The sequence below is a fragment of the Gouania willdenowi genome, chromosome 16 (assembly GCF_900634775.1).
Source record: "Gouania willdenowi chromosome 16, fGouWil2.1, whole genome shotgun sequence".
NCBI classification, from domain to species: Eukaryota; Metazoa; Chordata; class Actinopteri; order Blenniiformes; family Gobiesocidae; genus Gouania; species Gouania willdenowi.
In genome coordinates, this window is record NC_041059.1 from 11,319,149 (window position 1) to 11,334,279 (window position 15,131).

Consider the following 15,131-nt stretch of genomic DNA (forward strand, 5'->3'; position numbering starts at 1 on the left):
CAAAAAGGAACGTACGTAATGCTCTTATCTCATTTTTATTGCAAAGCTGTCATATCCCAGTCAACATTAACAAACTATAGAAACAGACCTGAAAAGAATTGAGGCAAAGTCTGATTTATTTCCCTACAAAGAAGAGAATTACATCATTTTTAGAAAGTTCTCAATGGCTTCGTTCACTTTCTCCAGTTCAGTTTGGCTCTGCCGTAGCTGTGGAGAAATAAAAGGTGTTATTTACCCAGAATCAACGTGCTGCACAGCCTGAGAAAAAAAAAACACTGCAGTTCAATTTCTTTTTCCCACCTTTTCAGCATCCTGTTCCTGTACCTTCACTGGCACCTTTTTCACGTAGTCGCTCTTCATCATTTTCTCTCTCAACTTCTCCATCTGTTTCTCCAAGTCACTTTTTTTAGTCTTCAGCTTTGAAACTTCTTTCTCCACATCGATCAAACCCTGGGGAAGAAAATGGCCACGGTTACATGATCTTTTTTATTCGTAATTAAATTATTCGTAATGAAAGTGTTCCGTTTCTTGTTCACATACATAAATTAAATAGTAATTCCCGAATTGAGGTTGACATGAAACAATTGGTTTATTCCGCTTTAGGTCGGGGGTTGGGAAGGGCTCAGATTGGACAGAGGGAGAACGAGACGTGTGACTTCTATCAGGATAAATCAAACAAACCTTTTCTTTTCGGCTACAACATAGAAGACCACATGAGAACTGTTTAATCTTTTATTGTTATTGTAGTTTTGAAGCAGCAGCTCAACAATAACACACCATTTTGCTTTGCTCTGCAGAGTAGAAGAGAGAGAGACGTCCGTACTTTGGTCAATCAAAGCCAGCAGTTAATCCTACAGCTGTTCTACCTCCACTACACAGGACGTAATCTTGCTTCGTAACAACAAAATGTCCTCAGGTTACCCAGGGGTGCTCAAAGCATGTTCAGAGTCTCCATAGAAACTCATGAAGGCCTGGGAAGAATGAGCAGCCTGCACAGAAATTAATCTTTGGACCATCTTGTAGGAGTGTGCTATCTAAGGAACCTTAAGATTAGATTACGATTCAGGCTGCTACTTAATATATATAACGATTATCACAATTTTAATGATCATCATAATTTGAGGCATCTTTACCCACCTATTCAGGGTTTCTTTTTTTTTTCCCCTCACTATGTGGTTATTTCATACTTTTAAACAAGGTATATTTGTCAGTATCCATTAATTAAAGTAACCAAACAAAGGTATCAACATTATCTTTTATTTATGTCAAATCTAACAATACAAAGGAAAAAATAACAAGCTTATTCAGTAAAAAATAAATCAAGTCTTCCAAATGTCAAAGAGCTGCATAAATCCCATAACACACTAAATATTTTGCTATCCACTTTCGTTACGTGAAGTAATCGTGACTGAATCGTACTGTTTATAATGTCTATTAATAGAACAATCAATGCATTGACACACTTCTACCGTCATGTTGTGAACCACTACAATATCTTCATGAGAATGTTAAAAAAAAAAAAAAAAAAGAACGAGTAAAGACCCAATGTGTGTTTTAACTGACAGAAAAACACCCACCTTGAGTAAAAGGTTGACGGTGCACCTGTCAGACGCGATGGCCACAGCACAGCCTTGTGGAACGGCCTGGTTGGACGTCAGAGGAACGACTGCCTGAGAGTAAGACAGGGTTTCAATCTGCAGACTGTATTTCTGCACCATGGAGGCCGTCTCTGAATCACTGCACTGCAGGTAGCCTACGAGGAAAAACAAATGAGACACATTTAAAAACAAAGAACTGCAGCTTTGCAGTCCCTGTGTGTGCAACTATTCATAAATCACTGAGTATCTGGGATAGTGATGCAGTTCTATGTAAACGTTTACATTCTCACCCTATAATAACATTGACTAGCTTAACAGGCTGAACACAAACTGATGTGAGAACTCAAATATTTTGATGAACAAATTTTAGGAAACTAATGTAGATTTTTTAGATATTATATCGGACACATTTGGTGTAAATTTGATGAACACTGCTTTCATTTAGTTTAATCCAGCATTAAAGTTGCATTGTTAACTTTACACTAGTGCCGTTTAAGATTTAAAGAAGCATAAAGTAAATAATTACATTCTAAAACAAAAGAAGTGCATATGAAGGCGTGCAGTGTTTAGTGGTGGGATAGCGTGTAGTCTTACAGTCGGCTCTGGCCTTAACCAGGTTATAGTCAGCACGGAGCGAACGGATCGTCTTCACCACAGTCATGATGAACTCCATGTCTCGGTCCACTTCCTCGCTGTTCCAGCAAAACTGCAACAAATCACACAAAGGTTCGGTGCTTCTCACATTAAAAAACAATCCTAAAATAATAGATGAACCTGTTTTTTGGTTTTAGTGTTTTTTACATGATTAAAGTTTAAGTCCACCCTAAAACCACTTTTTCTGCTGAATACATATAGGATTAGGTATGAAGTAAAATGAAATCAAATTCATTTTAGTTGAGGGGCCAAATACAGGCCAGTTTAATCTTAAGTGGGCCACAGATTATAGGCGGTAAAACAAGCAATTTTAGCATTTAATTTAATTTGGAGTAAAATGTCAGGAAAATTATAGGATTTTGGAAAAACTTACAATTTGAGATTAAAAAGGACTAACATCATGTGATATAGGCATGGGACAACTGAGCCCTGTAAAAAGAATTGTAAAGTTTCATGAAATTTGTGTATTTGGTTGTAATGAGATTTCAAAATCGAGTCATGTTTTCACTGTCATTTTTACTTTCTCCTGCGGGGCCGAATGGGGAGCTTTAAAGGGCCGGATTTGGCCCCCGAGCGTTGAGTTTGACACGTGGTCTAAGTATTTTAATTTAGTGTATTTAGTTGTGAAATGTCAGAGTGACTACTCTCTACGGGTTGAACACCGGCTATTACAATGGAATTTTGCTATTGGCTGAGATTAGATCAGTAGGTCAGTGAGGTCACTAAGACTGTTGGCCCCGCCCCTCCTATAAAAGATGGTAGGAGGGACTGGTTTCCTCCTGTTACAGCACTCAGTGAGTATTGATTGAAAGCTCCATGTGGAACTGTGCAGCGCTGTGGAGGCGGGGCTACTGTGACTGGGTGTGTCTTAACTACTCTAGGAGAAACGCCCATAATCAAGGCATTTTTGAATTTCCCCTAAATTGATAGCTGTCATCCCTGTTTCTACACTCACCTCCTCCCTCTCGGGGTAGGATGTGATGCAAATGCTCGGTGGGTCGGACTCAGGCTGTCGCCGTGGTAACCTCTGGTAGAGCTCCTCGGTGACAAAGGGCATAAGTGGAGACAAAAGGCGCAGACCAACTTCTAGACAGGTGTAAAGTGTCTGTCTACACACTCCAGCTTGCTGCTGGCTCACACTGTCATCTTCTGCTTTACTGAAGACTGGCTTCACACTTTCCTGGTTAACAAGAACACTTTGTTAAAATTCTTTCAAAGACATGAGGAAGGGAAAAAAAATGCTGTTCGTTGGAAAAAGTAGCAGACATGTTCAGATCTTTGTTCTCAAAGTTTCTTACAAGGTAGACGTCACAGAGCTCGTACAGCCAGAAGTTGTAGATGGAGGTGGTGATGGTTGGAAAGTCATAAGCCTTGAAGGCAGCGTCACAGAGAGAAACAGCAGCGCTCAGTCTGGACAGAATCCATCGGTCTGATACGCTCTCTTCTCCAGACAACTGAAGGAATCAAAAGACAGAGTTTCAGGAAATAATCTGTTGTCCACACACCAAGAGTTAATGCAGGCCAGTCTATGGCTGTGTTTAAAATAGCACACTCCGAACTATACACTACAAACTCAATGAGTAGAAACCGTCCACTATATACTATAAGTATAAATAGGATGGTTAGGATGATATGAGCTTTCCCACTGAAGAATACTTCAAAGTTTCCCAAGATTCATTTGGAACCTACAACAAGAAAAACCTGAAGCACATTGAGGCTAAATATCTCCGTTGATTTGAAGTGAGAAAGTGGCCAAGTAGAATATCAACATGTGCTCATTTGATTCATAAAACTCATGGAAACATTTCATACCGACATTTCAGAGACCCTCCATTGTGCTACGGACAAAACTTCCGGTTAACTTCGTAGTACCTTAGTATGCTATTTCGAACACAGCCTATAGGTCTATCCATCAGGAAAGACTCAGAGTCAAAGAGTTGTCCAAGTTGATCGCTCACCTGGGCTTTTGCTGATGGTACAAAGTTGTCTCCCAGTGTCTTCATGGTGAACTTTACAGCATTCCACAGTTTGTTACAGAAGAAACGGTAACCCAGGATTCGGTTAACGTCCAAGTTAATGTCCCTGCCTGAGGAAAAACCAGCAAAATCAAACTATTTGGTAACTATGATAGTCATTATTTTACAAAAGAAACTGAGTGAGATTGATGATGATAATGTAAGTATGGAAAGAAAAGAGCACAAGTTCACCTTGGCTGGTGTAGGCACACAATGCAAACCGTAGAGCATCTGTGCCACATTCAGGGATGCCACTTGGGTAGTCTGACTTCTGGCCCTGCTTCGCCTTCTCCGCCTCCAAAGGATCCAAGTTGCTTTCCATCAACTGGGCATGTAGACCCTGGAGGACGGGGGAAGGCAGGAAAAGACGAGTGTGTTCATTATTTTTCTGTTAAGCTGCTAATGAAATCACACTGTAATGCAGAGAATGTATGGAGCAATGTTCAGATAACGACAAGGTCTTCAGTGCCCTCTAGAGGACAGGTCTGCAGTGACCAACATTTCCTCCCACCCCCCAAGTTGGACAGAAGACTGATGGACTCAATAAAAGCTTGTTGAAAGTAGAAAAAGTGTTTAATAAAGATTATACAACAGTGCAGTCTGCTGGGGGTTGGTTGCCATGTTAAATGAAACCCAAATGAGAGAAAAGAGGGTTGTGTGATGGGCTTTACCTCTAGGGAGATGCCACTAATGACATCTAATGGGTCAATGACATTTCCCAGAGATTTGCTCATCTTCCTTCCGTGAGCATCTCGCACAACAGCATGGAGATAAACCTTCAGAAAAATAATATGAAACGCTGTTAGCACCGAGTCATCACATCCGGTTATGTTAGGCGTTAGAGTGGGCGGGCAAAATGGGTCTCACCTCTTTGAAAGGCAGCTTCCCTGTCAGTTTGAGGCCCATCATCACCATGCGAGCGACCCAGAAGAACAGGATGTCATGGCCTGTTTCCAACAAGGTGCCAGGGTAGAAAACATTCAGATCCTGATTCTGAAAAGAAGAAAAAACAACACAGTTCAGGTGAATAAATTGTTGAAGCTTTTATCTGATAACAAAGCCTTAGTAGGTTCAGTGAACATATTGAGCTATTCATCAACAGAGATTGAGATGAAAAAAAAAAAAATTGCTATGTTTTTAAAAACAGCAATTAATCAGACGTCATGATGAGAAACACGATTCATAAACGTATCACAGTCCTTATAATCGTAATGGAATCAAATTATGAGATGCCTAAAGATTCACATTTTTTGAAAAATGCAAGGTCGTCATAATGACACCAAATGCGTTTTGGGTGTCAAAATCGTGCCTCACGCCCATAGTTGGAAACTTGTGCACATTGAATCAGTACGCTTGTCACCAGCGTCGAAGATGCTCAGGACAAGCTTCCAAACAAGTTGGGAAGGGAGCGCGTTGAGGGGAGGGGCTTCTCTGATGCTGGTGGTGTTCATACAATGGATGATATTGTGATGATCAGTTACGTTCATAATTCACCTCGTGACTGTGAAGTGGTGGGGAACATTGTGTTGAGAAGGCTGTTTCCGGTCAGATGTATTTTTGTGTGACTCAGTGCGTGCACTGTGATGTTAGAGGGCTATAGAGAAGTGCGGTTGAATGGAGAATAAAGTTTGGAGTTCCTTGCTGAACCCTCGTTCATCGGCTCTATATTATCCAGAGAGTGGCTTGGCTTTATTAGAGCCTTGGCGCCGTTTCTGGATTCACCAGAGCTGCGCTCGGACAAGAGTGGCTTTCAGCGCTACTTCTGTCTCTCCCAGGCCCAGTTTGACGACCTGCTGACCAGTATCGGCGCTCGCATCTCCTACCAGGACACCAACTACAGGCACTCTATTCCAGCAGAAGAGTGCCTGTCCATCTGTCTACGCCTCCGGTTAGTGTTTTTTTTTCATTATTCTGAATACATCACCGTTGGTGAACGCTCCCGATTGGTCGACGCGCCACAAAATGCCCCAAAAGTTCACGAATGCCAACTCCAGTGTCGGCCGTGTTGGAGGTGCCGGATGCACGTGAAAAGCTTTAAATCCCAAAACTCACGGCGTCCGCCGTGCGAAAAGCGGACCTCCGACGCTCCCTAGAAGCGCGCCCACCATATATTTTCGATGTAACCCTGATGTTGTCGACGCTTTGGACGCGTTTGGTGTGAACGTGCCATAAATGGATTTAAACACTTTGTTTTGCTGCTTTTTAACATTTACTGTATTTCTTTGTTTTTTGGTTCAAACATGCCCTTTGGATTGCTGGTCAACTTCTTCCTAAAATAATGTCAAGTTAAGACCAGCAATATTTTGTTTAAAAGGAAACTAAATTTGTAAATATGCTATAATTTTTTTTACTGAATTTAAAAAATGAATAGGCAGAATTTTGTAAACATTAAAAAGATGTCTACTACGGTTCATCGTGTCTTTACTCCTTTTAGAAACATAATTCTGTAATAGCTGCCTAGTAACAAACAGGATTAGTAACAAAGCTCTGGTTTTCCCCTCACTGATTCAAATACAACCAACTTTGCATTCAAACTCCCTTATAATATACATTTATATATCTAAAGCTCTCAGTGACGTTATGATAATAACTGCCTCATTGTGAGAACCACTGGCTTTAAATGTTAAAATGCAACAGGAGACGATCCTCTGCAGACAGAGCTGACTTTTGTTCTTACCTCATTCGGCCACCCAAAGATGGAGAATGGGAAAATTCCAGATGAGAACCAAGTGTCCAGGACATCCTCATCTGAAACAAGTATAAAAAGTGTTGAAATCTGGAGGTGAGTGAATATAAACGTTAGCATGCTTGAGACAAATGAACAAATGTGAATGAAAGGTACCTTGTTTTAAAGTGATTTTATCAGTAGACACGTTGAAGCGCTTTGCCGCCTTCGCTCTGGCTTCTTCCTCTGATCTCCCACTCACCCAGTAATGACCGTCAATGTCCTGGAGGGTAACACATTACAAAAGGAAATAAATCTCAGAAACAAAGACATTCACAGTCCGGATGCAAACCGCTTTCATCCCTCATCAGAAAAGCCTCCGGAACTTGATAATAATGATAGAAATCATCTCACCTCTCCTTGATTCACTGAGGGATCATCAACAGTGACGAAGTAAGCGGGGATTCTGTGCCCCCACCACAGCTGGCGAGAGATGCACCAGTCCCTGAAAGGAAGACGGATGGCTTCAGTGCAAGGCAGAACTCTGCATATTAATATTCACAATTTGCTGCTTCGTGGAGCTGAAATCGTTTGTTGGTAATTGATCAGATGATGACAAAAAAAAGTTACCTGACAGTTAATTTATAAATCAGTTGAACATGAGTAATCCTTTTCAAAAAAAATTAAAAAGAGTGCAGTTTCTGCCTCTGAGAATCAGCCACACAGGACTTATAGCCAAAGACTAAAGAACTTCATCACAATTATTCTACCATCAGTTATAGGATGCTTGAATAAACAGTTTTGCTGATAATAATTGATTTCCCTGTCGAGGTTGGAACAAAGTTTTGCAGTGACACCTTTCATTTTTGATGAATGGTTTGATTCCTGCTGTTTTTTTTTTTAAACTTGTCTTTTCACTTGGTAACACTTTTTCTTGTACGTATTTCTCTGAGTACGGTAGGTAGAACTGTAATAAACACACACTAAAGCAGTGTTTTTTTAACCTTGGGGTCGTGACCCCACGTGGGGTCGCTTGGAATTCAAATTAATTGTAATTTAAATGTTTTAATTGATTTCATTCTTTTCAAAATACCGGTAAAACGCCACACACAATTTCAAACAATTGTATTATACACTTTCTCAAATAGAATAGAATAAAATTTGCTTTTGCCGCAACAATTAAAAAAAAAAGAGCAGACAGTAAGAAACAAATAAATACCAACATAAGATAATAGTGCAAAATGTAAGAACTGTAGGGCATACATAAATTAAAAATTAATAAATATATAAATCTAGTTCAAATAAAATGCTGTATAAGAATATCTGAGTTGGTGCATCTTGTTGCTGTGTGCACTAATCCGGGCTACTTTCTATTTGTAACACATTATAACAAACAGGATCAAAAACTAATTCTAGAGAAAAAAAAATGGCACTGTGGCGTCGCCAGAAATTTGTAATACAAAAAATGGGCTCACGACCTAAAAAAAGGTTGTGAACCACTGTTGTAGGTCTGATCACTAACAATAAATCTCCATACAAAGAAGTTCAGATATTGACAGCATGGTGCAGTGCCAAATTGCCAACCCTGTCCTTCTCAACAGCAGGAAGTAACCATTGACTTCTGAAAGCGTAACGTCGTACACAGGTATCAGCATCAATGAAAAGAAGTTGAAGCAAGTGAAGGATTTCCAGTTTCTTTGAGGTCACACCTCAGAGAGCCTGAGCTGGATGGGAATACAGCTCACACTGTTCCAAAAGCTCAGCTTAGTCTCTTCTTCCTGCAGACTGAGACCAAACAAGCTCCATCCGGCAACACTGATAAACCCAGACTGCTGCACAATAGAGAGAGTCCTAAAAGACTGGTGTTAGTTTCCTGCTTTTAACTAAGTGGGTTAATGGATTTGCTCAACATCCCACACTGATTGTCCACAGTGGTTTGAAACCAGCTACCCTGTGTCCACGAGACTGCTTCCTTAACCATTAGACTACCACTGGCCCTAATAAGAAAACACTGCAGCGGGTCGATAAGACGGCTCTGTGGATTGTTGGCTCCACCACTCCAGTGTCTTCACCACATCTGCTCACATAGTTTCACATTTATTAGTTGTAGGTATTGTTTTATTTTAGAAATTTCATGACAACTTTGCAATAACAATAAAGTTTCTTCTTCTTCTTGTACCTGATAACACTGGTCAGTTTACGCATGCGTTTACTTTTTTGGCTAAACAAAGCAAGCAAAGCTTGGTTTTCAGATTTCACAACTACCGAAGTGACAAATTTGGTGCTCCATCAATGTACGTATGTATATATGCATGAGGACTGAAGGCTTTTCAGCATGTTTTAATTTAACACTGTAAGAAAGGATGTTTTAATGAGAAATGTAGCAAAAAGACAAAGCTTGTGGTTGTTGTACCTTAAAAGCAGAAGAAAATTAACGGACAAAAAAAAAAGCAGGGAGCTACCTGATATTGTCCATCCAGTTGAACCACGTCTTGAGGTGGTGGTCGGGGATGATTTTGAGCCTTCCTTCTCGGACTGCATCAGCAGCCTGTTTGCCCATATCTGTGCAGCTCACATACCACTGAGGTTTCAGCAGTGGCTCCACAATATCCTTAGATCGACTGATAAGAGTGAAAACACAGCAGAATTTAATGCTAAAAAAAACATGTCCTTAACTTGAGTGCATAAATTGATTTCACCTGCAGACTGGGACAACCATGGGGTTGTCTTTGGTCTCTTTAAACTGGCCTCTGTCCTTCAGCGCCTGCAGCACAGCTTTTCTGGCCTCAAAGCGTTTCATGCCCTAAGGGCCAGACAGAGGAGTTACACTGAGCTCACTCTGAGCGTCATACAGGAAATGATGAGACACTGTACCAGGAAAGGAGGAGGCACATTGATGAGCAGGCCACTCTCATCCAAGATGTTGATGAAGGGCAGATTGTGTCTCACTCCAACCTCGTAGTCATTGTGGTCGTGGGCAGGGGTAATTTTGACAGCGCCTGAGCACAAAATGTTGCAGTGGAATCAATGTTTGTTAAAAAAAAAGGACTATTACTTATTCTAATTGCACATAATGAACAATTATGACCAGCAGACAATGCCACTGCTTTGAATATCAATCCCTTACCAGTGCCAAAGCTCATGTCCACAAAATCATCAAAGACGATGGGCATTTTGCTGTCAGAGAAGGGGTGCAGCACCATTTTCCCCTTCAAATGCTGATATCTGGGGTCAGCAGGATGGACAGCTACAGCTGTATCTCCGAGCATAGTCTCAATACGAGTCGTGGCCACAACTACCTCCTCATCTATGGCCAATGGGGAAAACAAATAAATTAACCAGAAAAACCACCCAAAAAACATACGGGCACCCCCGGATCATAACGATAACATTCAATGCTGTAACCTGACATACCTGAATCAACCACTTTGTAGGCAAATGAAACCAGAACCCCAAATTCCACTTTTTCCTTGTATCCAGGCACAGGCAGCAGAGTTCTGCCAGTGAGCTCCTTTTTATCCACCTGAACAACAAACAGCACATTTAGCCACATAATGAGATTGCTTAGCACTGTTAATGTATGCAATACCTTTCTCAACATTTGCCTTAGAAAATCAATTCTAAAATAATAAAAAAAATTGTCCAAACTGTAAGTGTATCCCATCTTGAATAAACAGACTTAGCTCAACAAAGTTTCATAACATCTCTTATTTGGAGGCAACTTATCAACATAAATGACAAAGAATGTACAGGTGTGTTAACAGAGAAAAGTAGATGGCTACATTTGGGAACTTGTGCTGTGATAGAAAAAGAAGTTAAACTAATGAGGACTGGTTGAATATTTAACCAAAAGCCTTTTAATTTAGACAGTCTTACCTCGATGTCAGAGATGGCAGAGTTAAGGGTGCAAGACCAGTTGACCAGCCTTTTACTCCTGTAGATCACTCCCTCTTCATGCAGGCGGATAAAAGCCTCTTGAACAGCGTAGGAGAGTTTCTAACGACAATAAGAGAGATGTTAATTCAGGCACAAAAAAAAAAAAAGAGTCCATCTTTGGATTTTGTTCTGGAACAACAGAACACTTACATCGTCCATAGTAAAGCAGGCTCGGTCCCAGTCCAGGGAGGAGCCCAGTTTTCTCAGCTGGTGGTAGATGCGGTCTCCCTTCCTACAAAAACACAAAAGAATCCATGCATCTTGTGTTTCTTCTCAGTGATTTGTTCTCATTCCGTCTGCTCCGTTACTGCCCTTCTACTCACTCGTTCTTCCATTTCCAGATCTCCTGAATAAAGCTGTCTCTGCCCAGATCGTGGCGGCTCAACCCCCTCTCTCTCATTAGCTTTTTCTCCACCACCACCTGGGTGGCAATGCCAGCATGGTCACATCCCGGGTTCCACAGCGTGGTCTCACCTCGCATCCTGTGCCTGGACAAACAAAGACAATTATCAGCATAAAACAAAGTAAAATGTCACAAAGAAACCAGATGGACTGTAGTTACCATCTAGTCAGTGTGTCCTGAATGGCGTTGGTAAGGGCGTGGCCCAGGTGAAGAGATCCTGTCACATTAGGTGGAGGGATGCACATCATGAAGACGCCCTTAGGGTTCTCCTCACTAATGTTCCTCTGATAAAAAGGTAATAGTGGACAGAAAAGTTATTAAAGACAAACCTGAGGAGCATTTTCACCATTCTATAGGATAAACTCCCTCACCCCGTACTCCGGTTTGAAGAATCCCTGCTTCTCCCACCAGGAATACCAGGCAGCCTCCACATACTGAGGACTGTAGGAGTCAGGAAGTGAACTGACAACATCTGAAACCACGACAGCAAAAGGAAAAGCTTGGAGAAGTCAAAAAAAAAAGCCAGCCTCACACAACGTTAATTCTAGTCGTACATAATAATACCTAAACGGGTACAAATCATGTCCATTTCTATCCAATGCATGTTGATTAAATAAACAAATGTATTCCATCAAAAAATTTGAGTGTTCCTTGATGTCCTTGACCATAATGCAGTCTCGTATTTTATCTACATACACAAACAGTTTCTGTGTTTATGTACCTATGTTTATTTTAATTGTCGAACAGGCTTGTCCTTGGCCATGTCGTCATTTTTTTGCCTCAAAAGGACATTAAAAAATCTATTAATGTTCACCATCTCTCCTTATTAATATATTTTCAAAAAATGGCAACCATTTTCGATCTTAATTGCAGTTCAGATTGTTTTTACAAGCAGACTTAAAGCATTTCCTTAAAAAACTGAGTATTCACGCCCATCCTATGAAGAAAGTGAGCTGCTTTTTTGCTACTTTTTACACTATGAAAGTTAATTCTTCTTTGACTAAAGTAAACAAAAAATACCTTTTTTTTCTCCCAGTGGAGTCTGGATGTTGTATGTAATCACCCCCAACTCCTTTTTCTCAGGTTTGGCCTTTTTCTACAAATTAGTTAAAAAAAATAAAATATTTAAAAAAGAAAAAGAAAAGATGAACTATTTGCATTAAAGAGATTTTCCGTTAGGAGTTTAGGGGCATCTGTACCTCTGCTGGAGGCTGTGAACTTTTCTTCGCCTCCATTTCTTTTTTCTGTTGAAACTTTTCCAACTTCTCTCTCTTTTTTGCTTCTTTCTTCAGTTGAGCTTCTGTCTTTGGTGCGCCTGAAACAAGATTTTGAAAAGATAGCATAAGCCCTGCTAATGCTAACAACTGCTACAGCCTTGAATGAGTTCTAGGACATTCATACCATTAGCTGTAGACTTAGCAGAATCAGCAGCAGGACCAACATCAGCAGCTTTTGTGTTTACAGGAGCGTTTGGTCTCTGAGTGACGGGCTCCATCTTCTCACACAGCTTGACTTCGCCCAACACGTTCAGGAACTGTGGTTGATTGATGCAGGTTGTGAACCATCTGGTAACGTTGGTCACAGCCTTCCTGTCCGATTGCTCCAATGACTGGAGATGAGAAACATATTTAATTGGGAGCATTAAGATGACAAAACGTGCACACACCACACTTACGTATTTAAATGGTAGAAGAACAGCTGCTGCTACAGCCATATCAGCCACGGTAATGCTCTCCCCCACAAGGTAGGTTCTTGGTGCCAAAGCCTGATCAAGAACCTTTAAAACACGCATCAGCTCTGCTCGCGAACTCTGATGAAGCTGAAATAAAAAAACACACAAAATTGGTGTAAAGAAATGGAACATCACATGTACGCCATTGAGGATATGAAAGAATTTGGGTACCTTCTTATCCATTCCTCCCACCCCAATCAGAGGAAATACCACAGCGCAAGATACTGGCATTAGCTCGTTTTCTGCAAAACTGAGCCACTGCCACACCTGGCTTTGCTGCTTTAGGTCTGACCCCACCCTCTTCCCCTGAAAAGCCAAATACCAAGACACAGCAGTAGACCCACACAGGACGGAGTCAGGACCCCCAGTGCCCAGCACCAGGGTGGGTCTGCAGCGAGCATTCAGCGACCCAGGAGGGTTTTCTGTGAGAACACGGGGGCGGGAGGATGGATTAAACTCTGCAGCTATGAGAGGCAAGAGGCTTCTGAAGTCATCAGGGTGATGGGTCACGTATAGAGTCGCCATCTCTGGAAGAGACATTTAAAAGACACTGAAATACTCAAATTCCTTCATAGTGTAATCACCATGCTTCACTATTGTTGTATGATGGCCCACTGCCACCTCATACCTCAGATTTTAAAGATTTACATTATATACACAATGTAGCTTCACTTTGACATCATGAAGCCTTACCAACTCCTTACCATCTGTTTTTCTAATCAATTTCTAGCAATAGATGTATTCTCATTCAAAGACTACCTTTTTACAAATGTTCATTTAATATGACAGCATACTCTCCCATCTTAAATGGCATTAGCTAAAAGAAAACCAGCTCAGAAAGGTGACGACCTCTTATTGTACTTTTAAATAGATGGTTCTGTGAATGTAATACATATATGTAAAATACCCAGCCCTAGTTTAACCAGTTTCAACTAATGACAGCTTGCTGTTAATTTTGATTGATTTATTAGGGCGTTGAAATGAAAGAGAAACCAAGCTCGTTGTGCAGTTGGATCTGTGCCGACACTGCATTCATATTATTAATTAAGTATTTTAATATGCGTCGCTGTTCAATGTTCTGAAACTAGTGAGAATTCGTAGTTTATATTTATCAAATGGTGCATGTGGGTAACATCGTAATGAGCGAATTCTCTGTGTTGTCTTGATGTTAAACCTCCATCGCAGCCACCTGTCAAACACCGACATCAACTGTTATCGGAAAGGCTAGTTAGTTAGCTTCAGCTATTCTGTCCAACTAAAACTTTATTTTTCCCAGACCCTCTGTGATTTGTATCCTGCAACTCTGCGTTACATTGACTCTACGGAACGTTTAAAGGAAACCTAATAGGGAAAGTGGTAATAACCTGTAAACAATGAGGGAAACGTACCTGTGAATGAGCGGCTAATAGACGTCAGCTTAGTTAGCACAGATGCACACACGTGAGTCCGTCACCAGCCTAGCCGACTGATGACTGATGCAAGTGGCGGAGGGAGACAGTTCCGGGTGTCACTGACGCTACTTCCGGTGCAAACAGGAAGTCAACAACACCGCTATCAACAACAAATCAGATTAAAACATACTATTAAATTCCCCTTTCGTCAAGGATCGCATTTAACTTTATTGTTTATTACTGTGTGGGGTTTTTTAATCTGTTTTTTTATATTCTAAATAAATTACATCTTCATTGATATTTGTTTACTATCGTTTCATTTTTAATGTGATTTTCTTTTCTTTTTTCAGATGTGCACAAACGGTATTCCCTGTTTTTTTTTTGTTTTACATCAGTGTTAACCATAATACTAATTCATCTTAAATGACATGAACAAATTATGAGTTTGCGTTAAGTTGCTGTTCCTTTGCCAAGTTCAGAATTTTGGTATTTTGTAGTAAACCGTGAAATGCCGTATTTGTTTTGTTTTGTTTTTTGTCGGAGTCAATTTAAAAAAAACAAAAACAAAAAAACACATACTATTAAAAAAATATTGAAAGTCAATAAGTAAGTAGGTAAATAGTAACAACAAACAAGACTGGATAGTTTTCTTTCTACAAAATAATTATGTATATTCGAAGAAAAAAATTATAATGAAGACTGTCTTTTTTGTTATCATTAGCATGCTTCCATTCCTT

General features: G+C 40.4%; 1 protein-coding gene across 2 annotated transcripts; it reads right to left on the reverse strand.

Moving 5' to 3' along the window:
- Nucleotides 1-116: 116 nt before the first annotated feature.
- On the reverse strand, nucleotides 117-14,530 carry LOC114477865 (valine--tRNA ligase-like). 2 transcript variants are annotated; one of them, XM_028470525.1, is made up of 29 exons: nucleotides 14,392-14,530; nucleotides 13,175-13,530; nucleotides 12,947-13,090; nucleotides 12,673-12,880; nucleotides 12,471-12,586; nucleotides 12,292-12,367; nucleotides 11,643-11,743; nucleotides 11,431-11,555; nucleotides 11,192-11,356; nucleotides 11,019-11,100; nucleotides 10,809-10,928; nucleotides 10,347-10,455; nucleotides 10,060-10,239; nucleotides 9,807-9,931; nucleotides 9,632-9,735; nucleotides 9,395-9,553; nucleotides 7,347-7,437; nucleotides 7,110-7,215; nucleotides 6,945-7,015; nucleotides 5,135-5,260; nucleotides 4,939-5,043; nucleotides 4,460-4,607; nucleotides 4,211-4,338; nucleotides 3,551-3,706; nucleotides 3,208-3,432; nucleotides 2,193-2,304; nucleotides 1,578-1,753; nucleotides 301-450; nucleotides 117-207 (listed from the first exon to the last, which is right to left on the reverse strand). In XM_028470525.1, the coding sequence occupies exons 2-29, from the start codon at nucleotides 13,526-13,528 to the stop codon at nucleotides 139-141; spliced, it is 3,831 nt and encodes a 1,276-aa protein (XP_028326326.1). In that variant the 5' UTR covers nucleotides 13,529-13,530; nucleotides 14,392-14,530; the 3' UTR covers nucleotides 117-138. The 2 variants fall into 2 exon arrangements, with proteins under 2 accessions (XP_028326326.1, XP_028326327.1); XM_028470526.1 differs by lacking the exons at nucleotides 12,471-12,586; nucleotides 12,673-12,880; nucleotides 12,947-13,090; nucleotides 13,175-13,530; nucleotides 14,392-14,530 and having other exon boundaries at nucleotides 11,643-11,745; nucleotides 12,293-12,312.
- Nucleotides 14,531-15,131: the final 601 nt, after the last annotated feature.

What these genes read in the sequence shown, in the direction of transcription:
- LOC114477865 (XM_028470525.1), bottom strand. Translation starts at nt 13,528, where the DNA reads ATGGCGACTCTATACGTGACCCATCACCCTGATGACTTCAGAAGCCTC. An exon ending in GTGTGCCTACACCAGCCAAG is followed by an intron (nt 4,339 to 4,459) that starts GTGAACTTGTGC and finishes GTTTTTCCTCAG; the next exon opens with GCAGGGACATTAACTTGGAC. An exon ending in TACCATCAGCAAAAGCCCAG is followed by an intron (nt 3,707 to 4,210) that starts GTGAGCGATCAA and finishes TGATTCCTTCAG; the next exon opens with TTGTCTGGAGAAGAGAGCGT.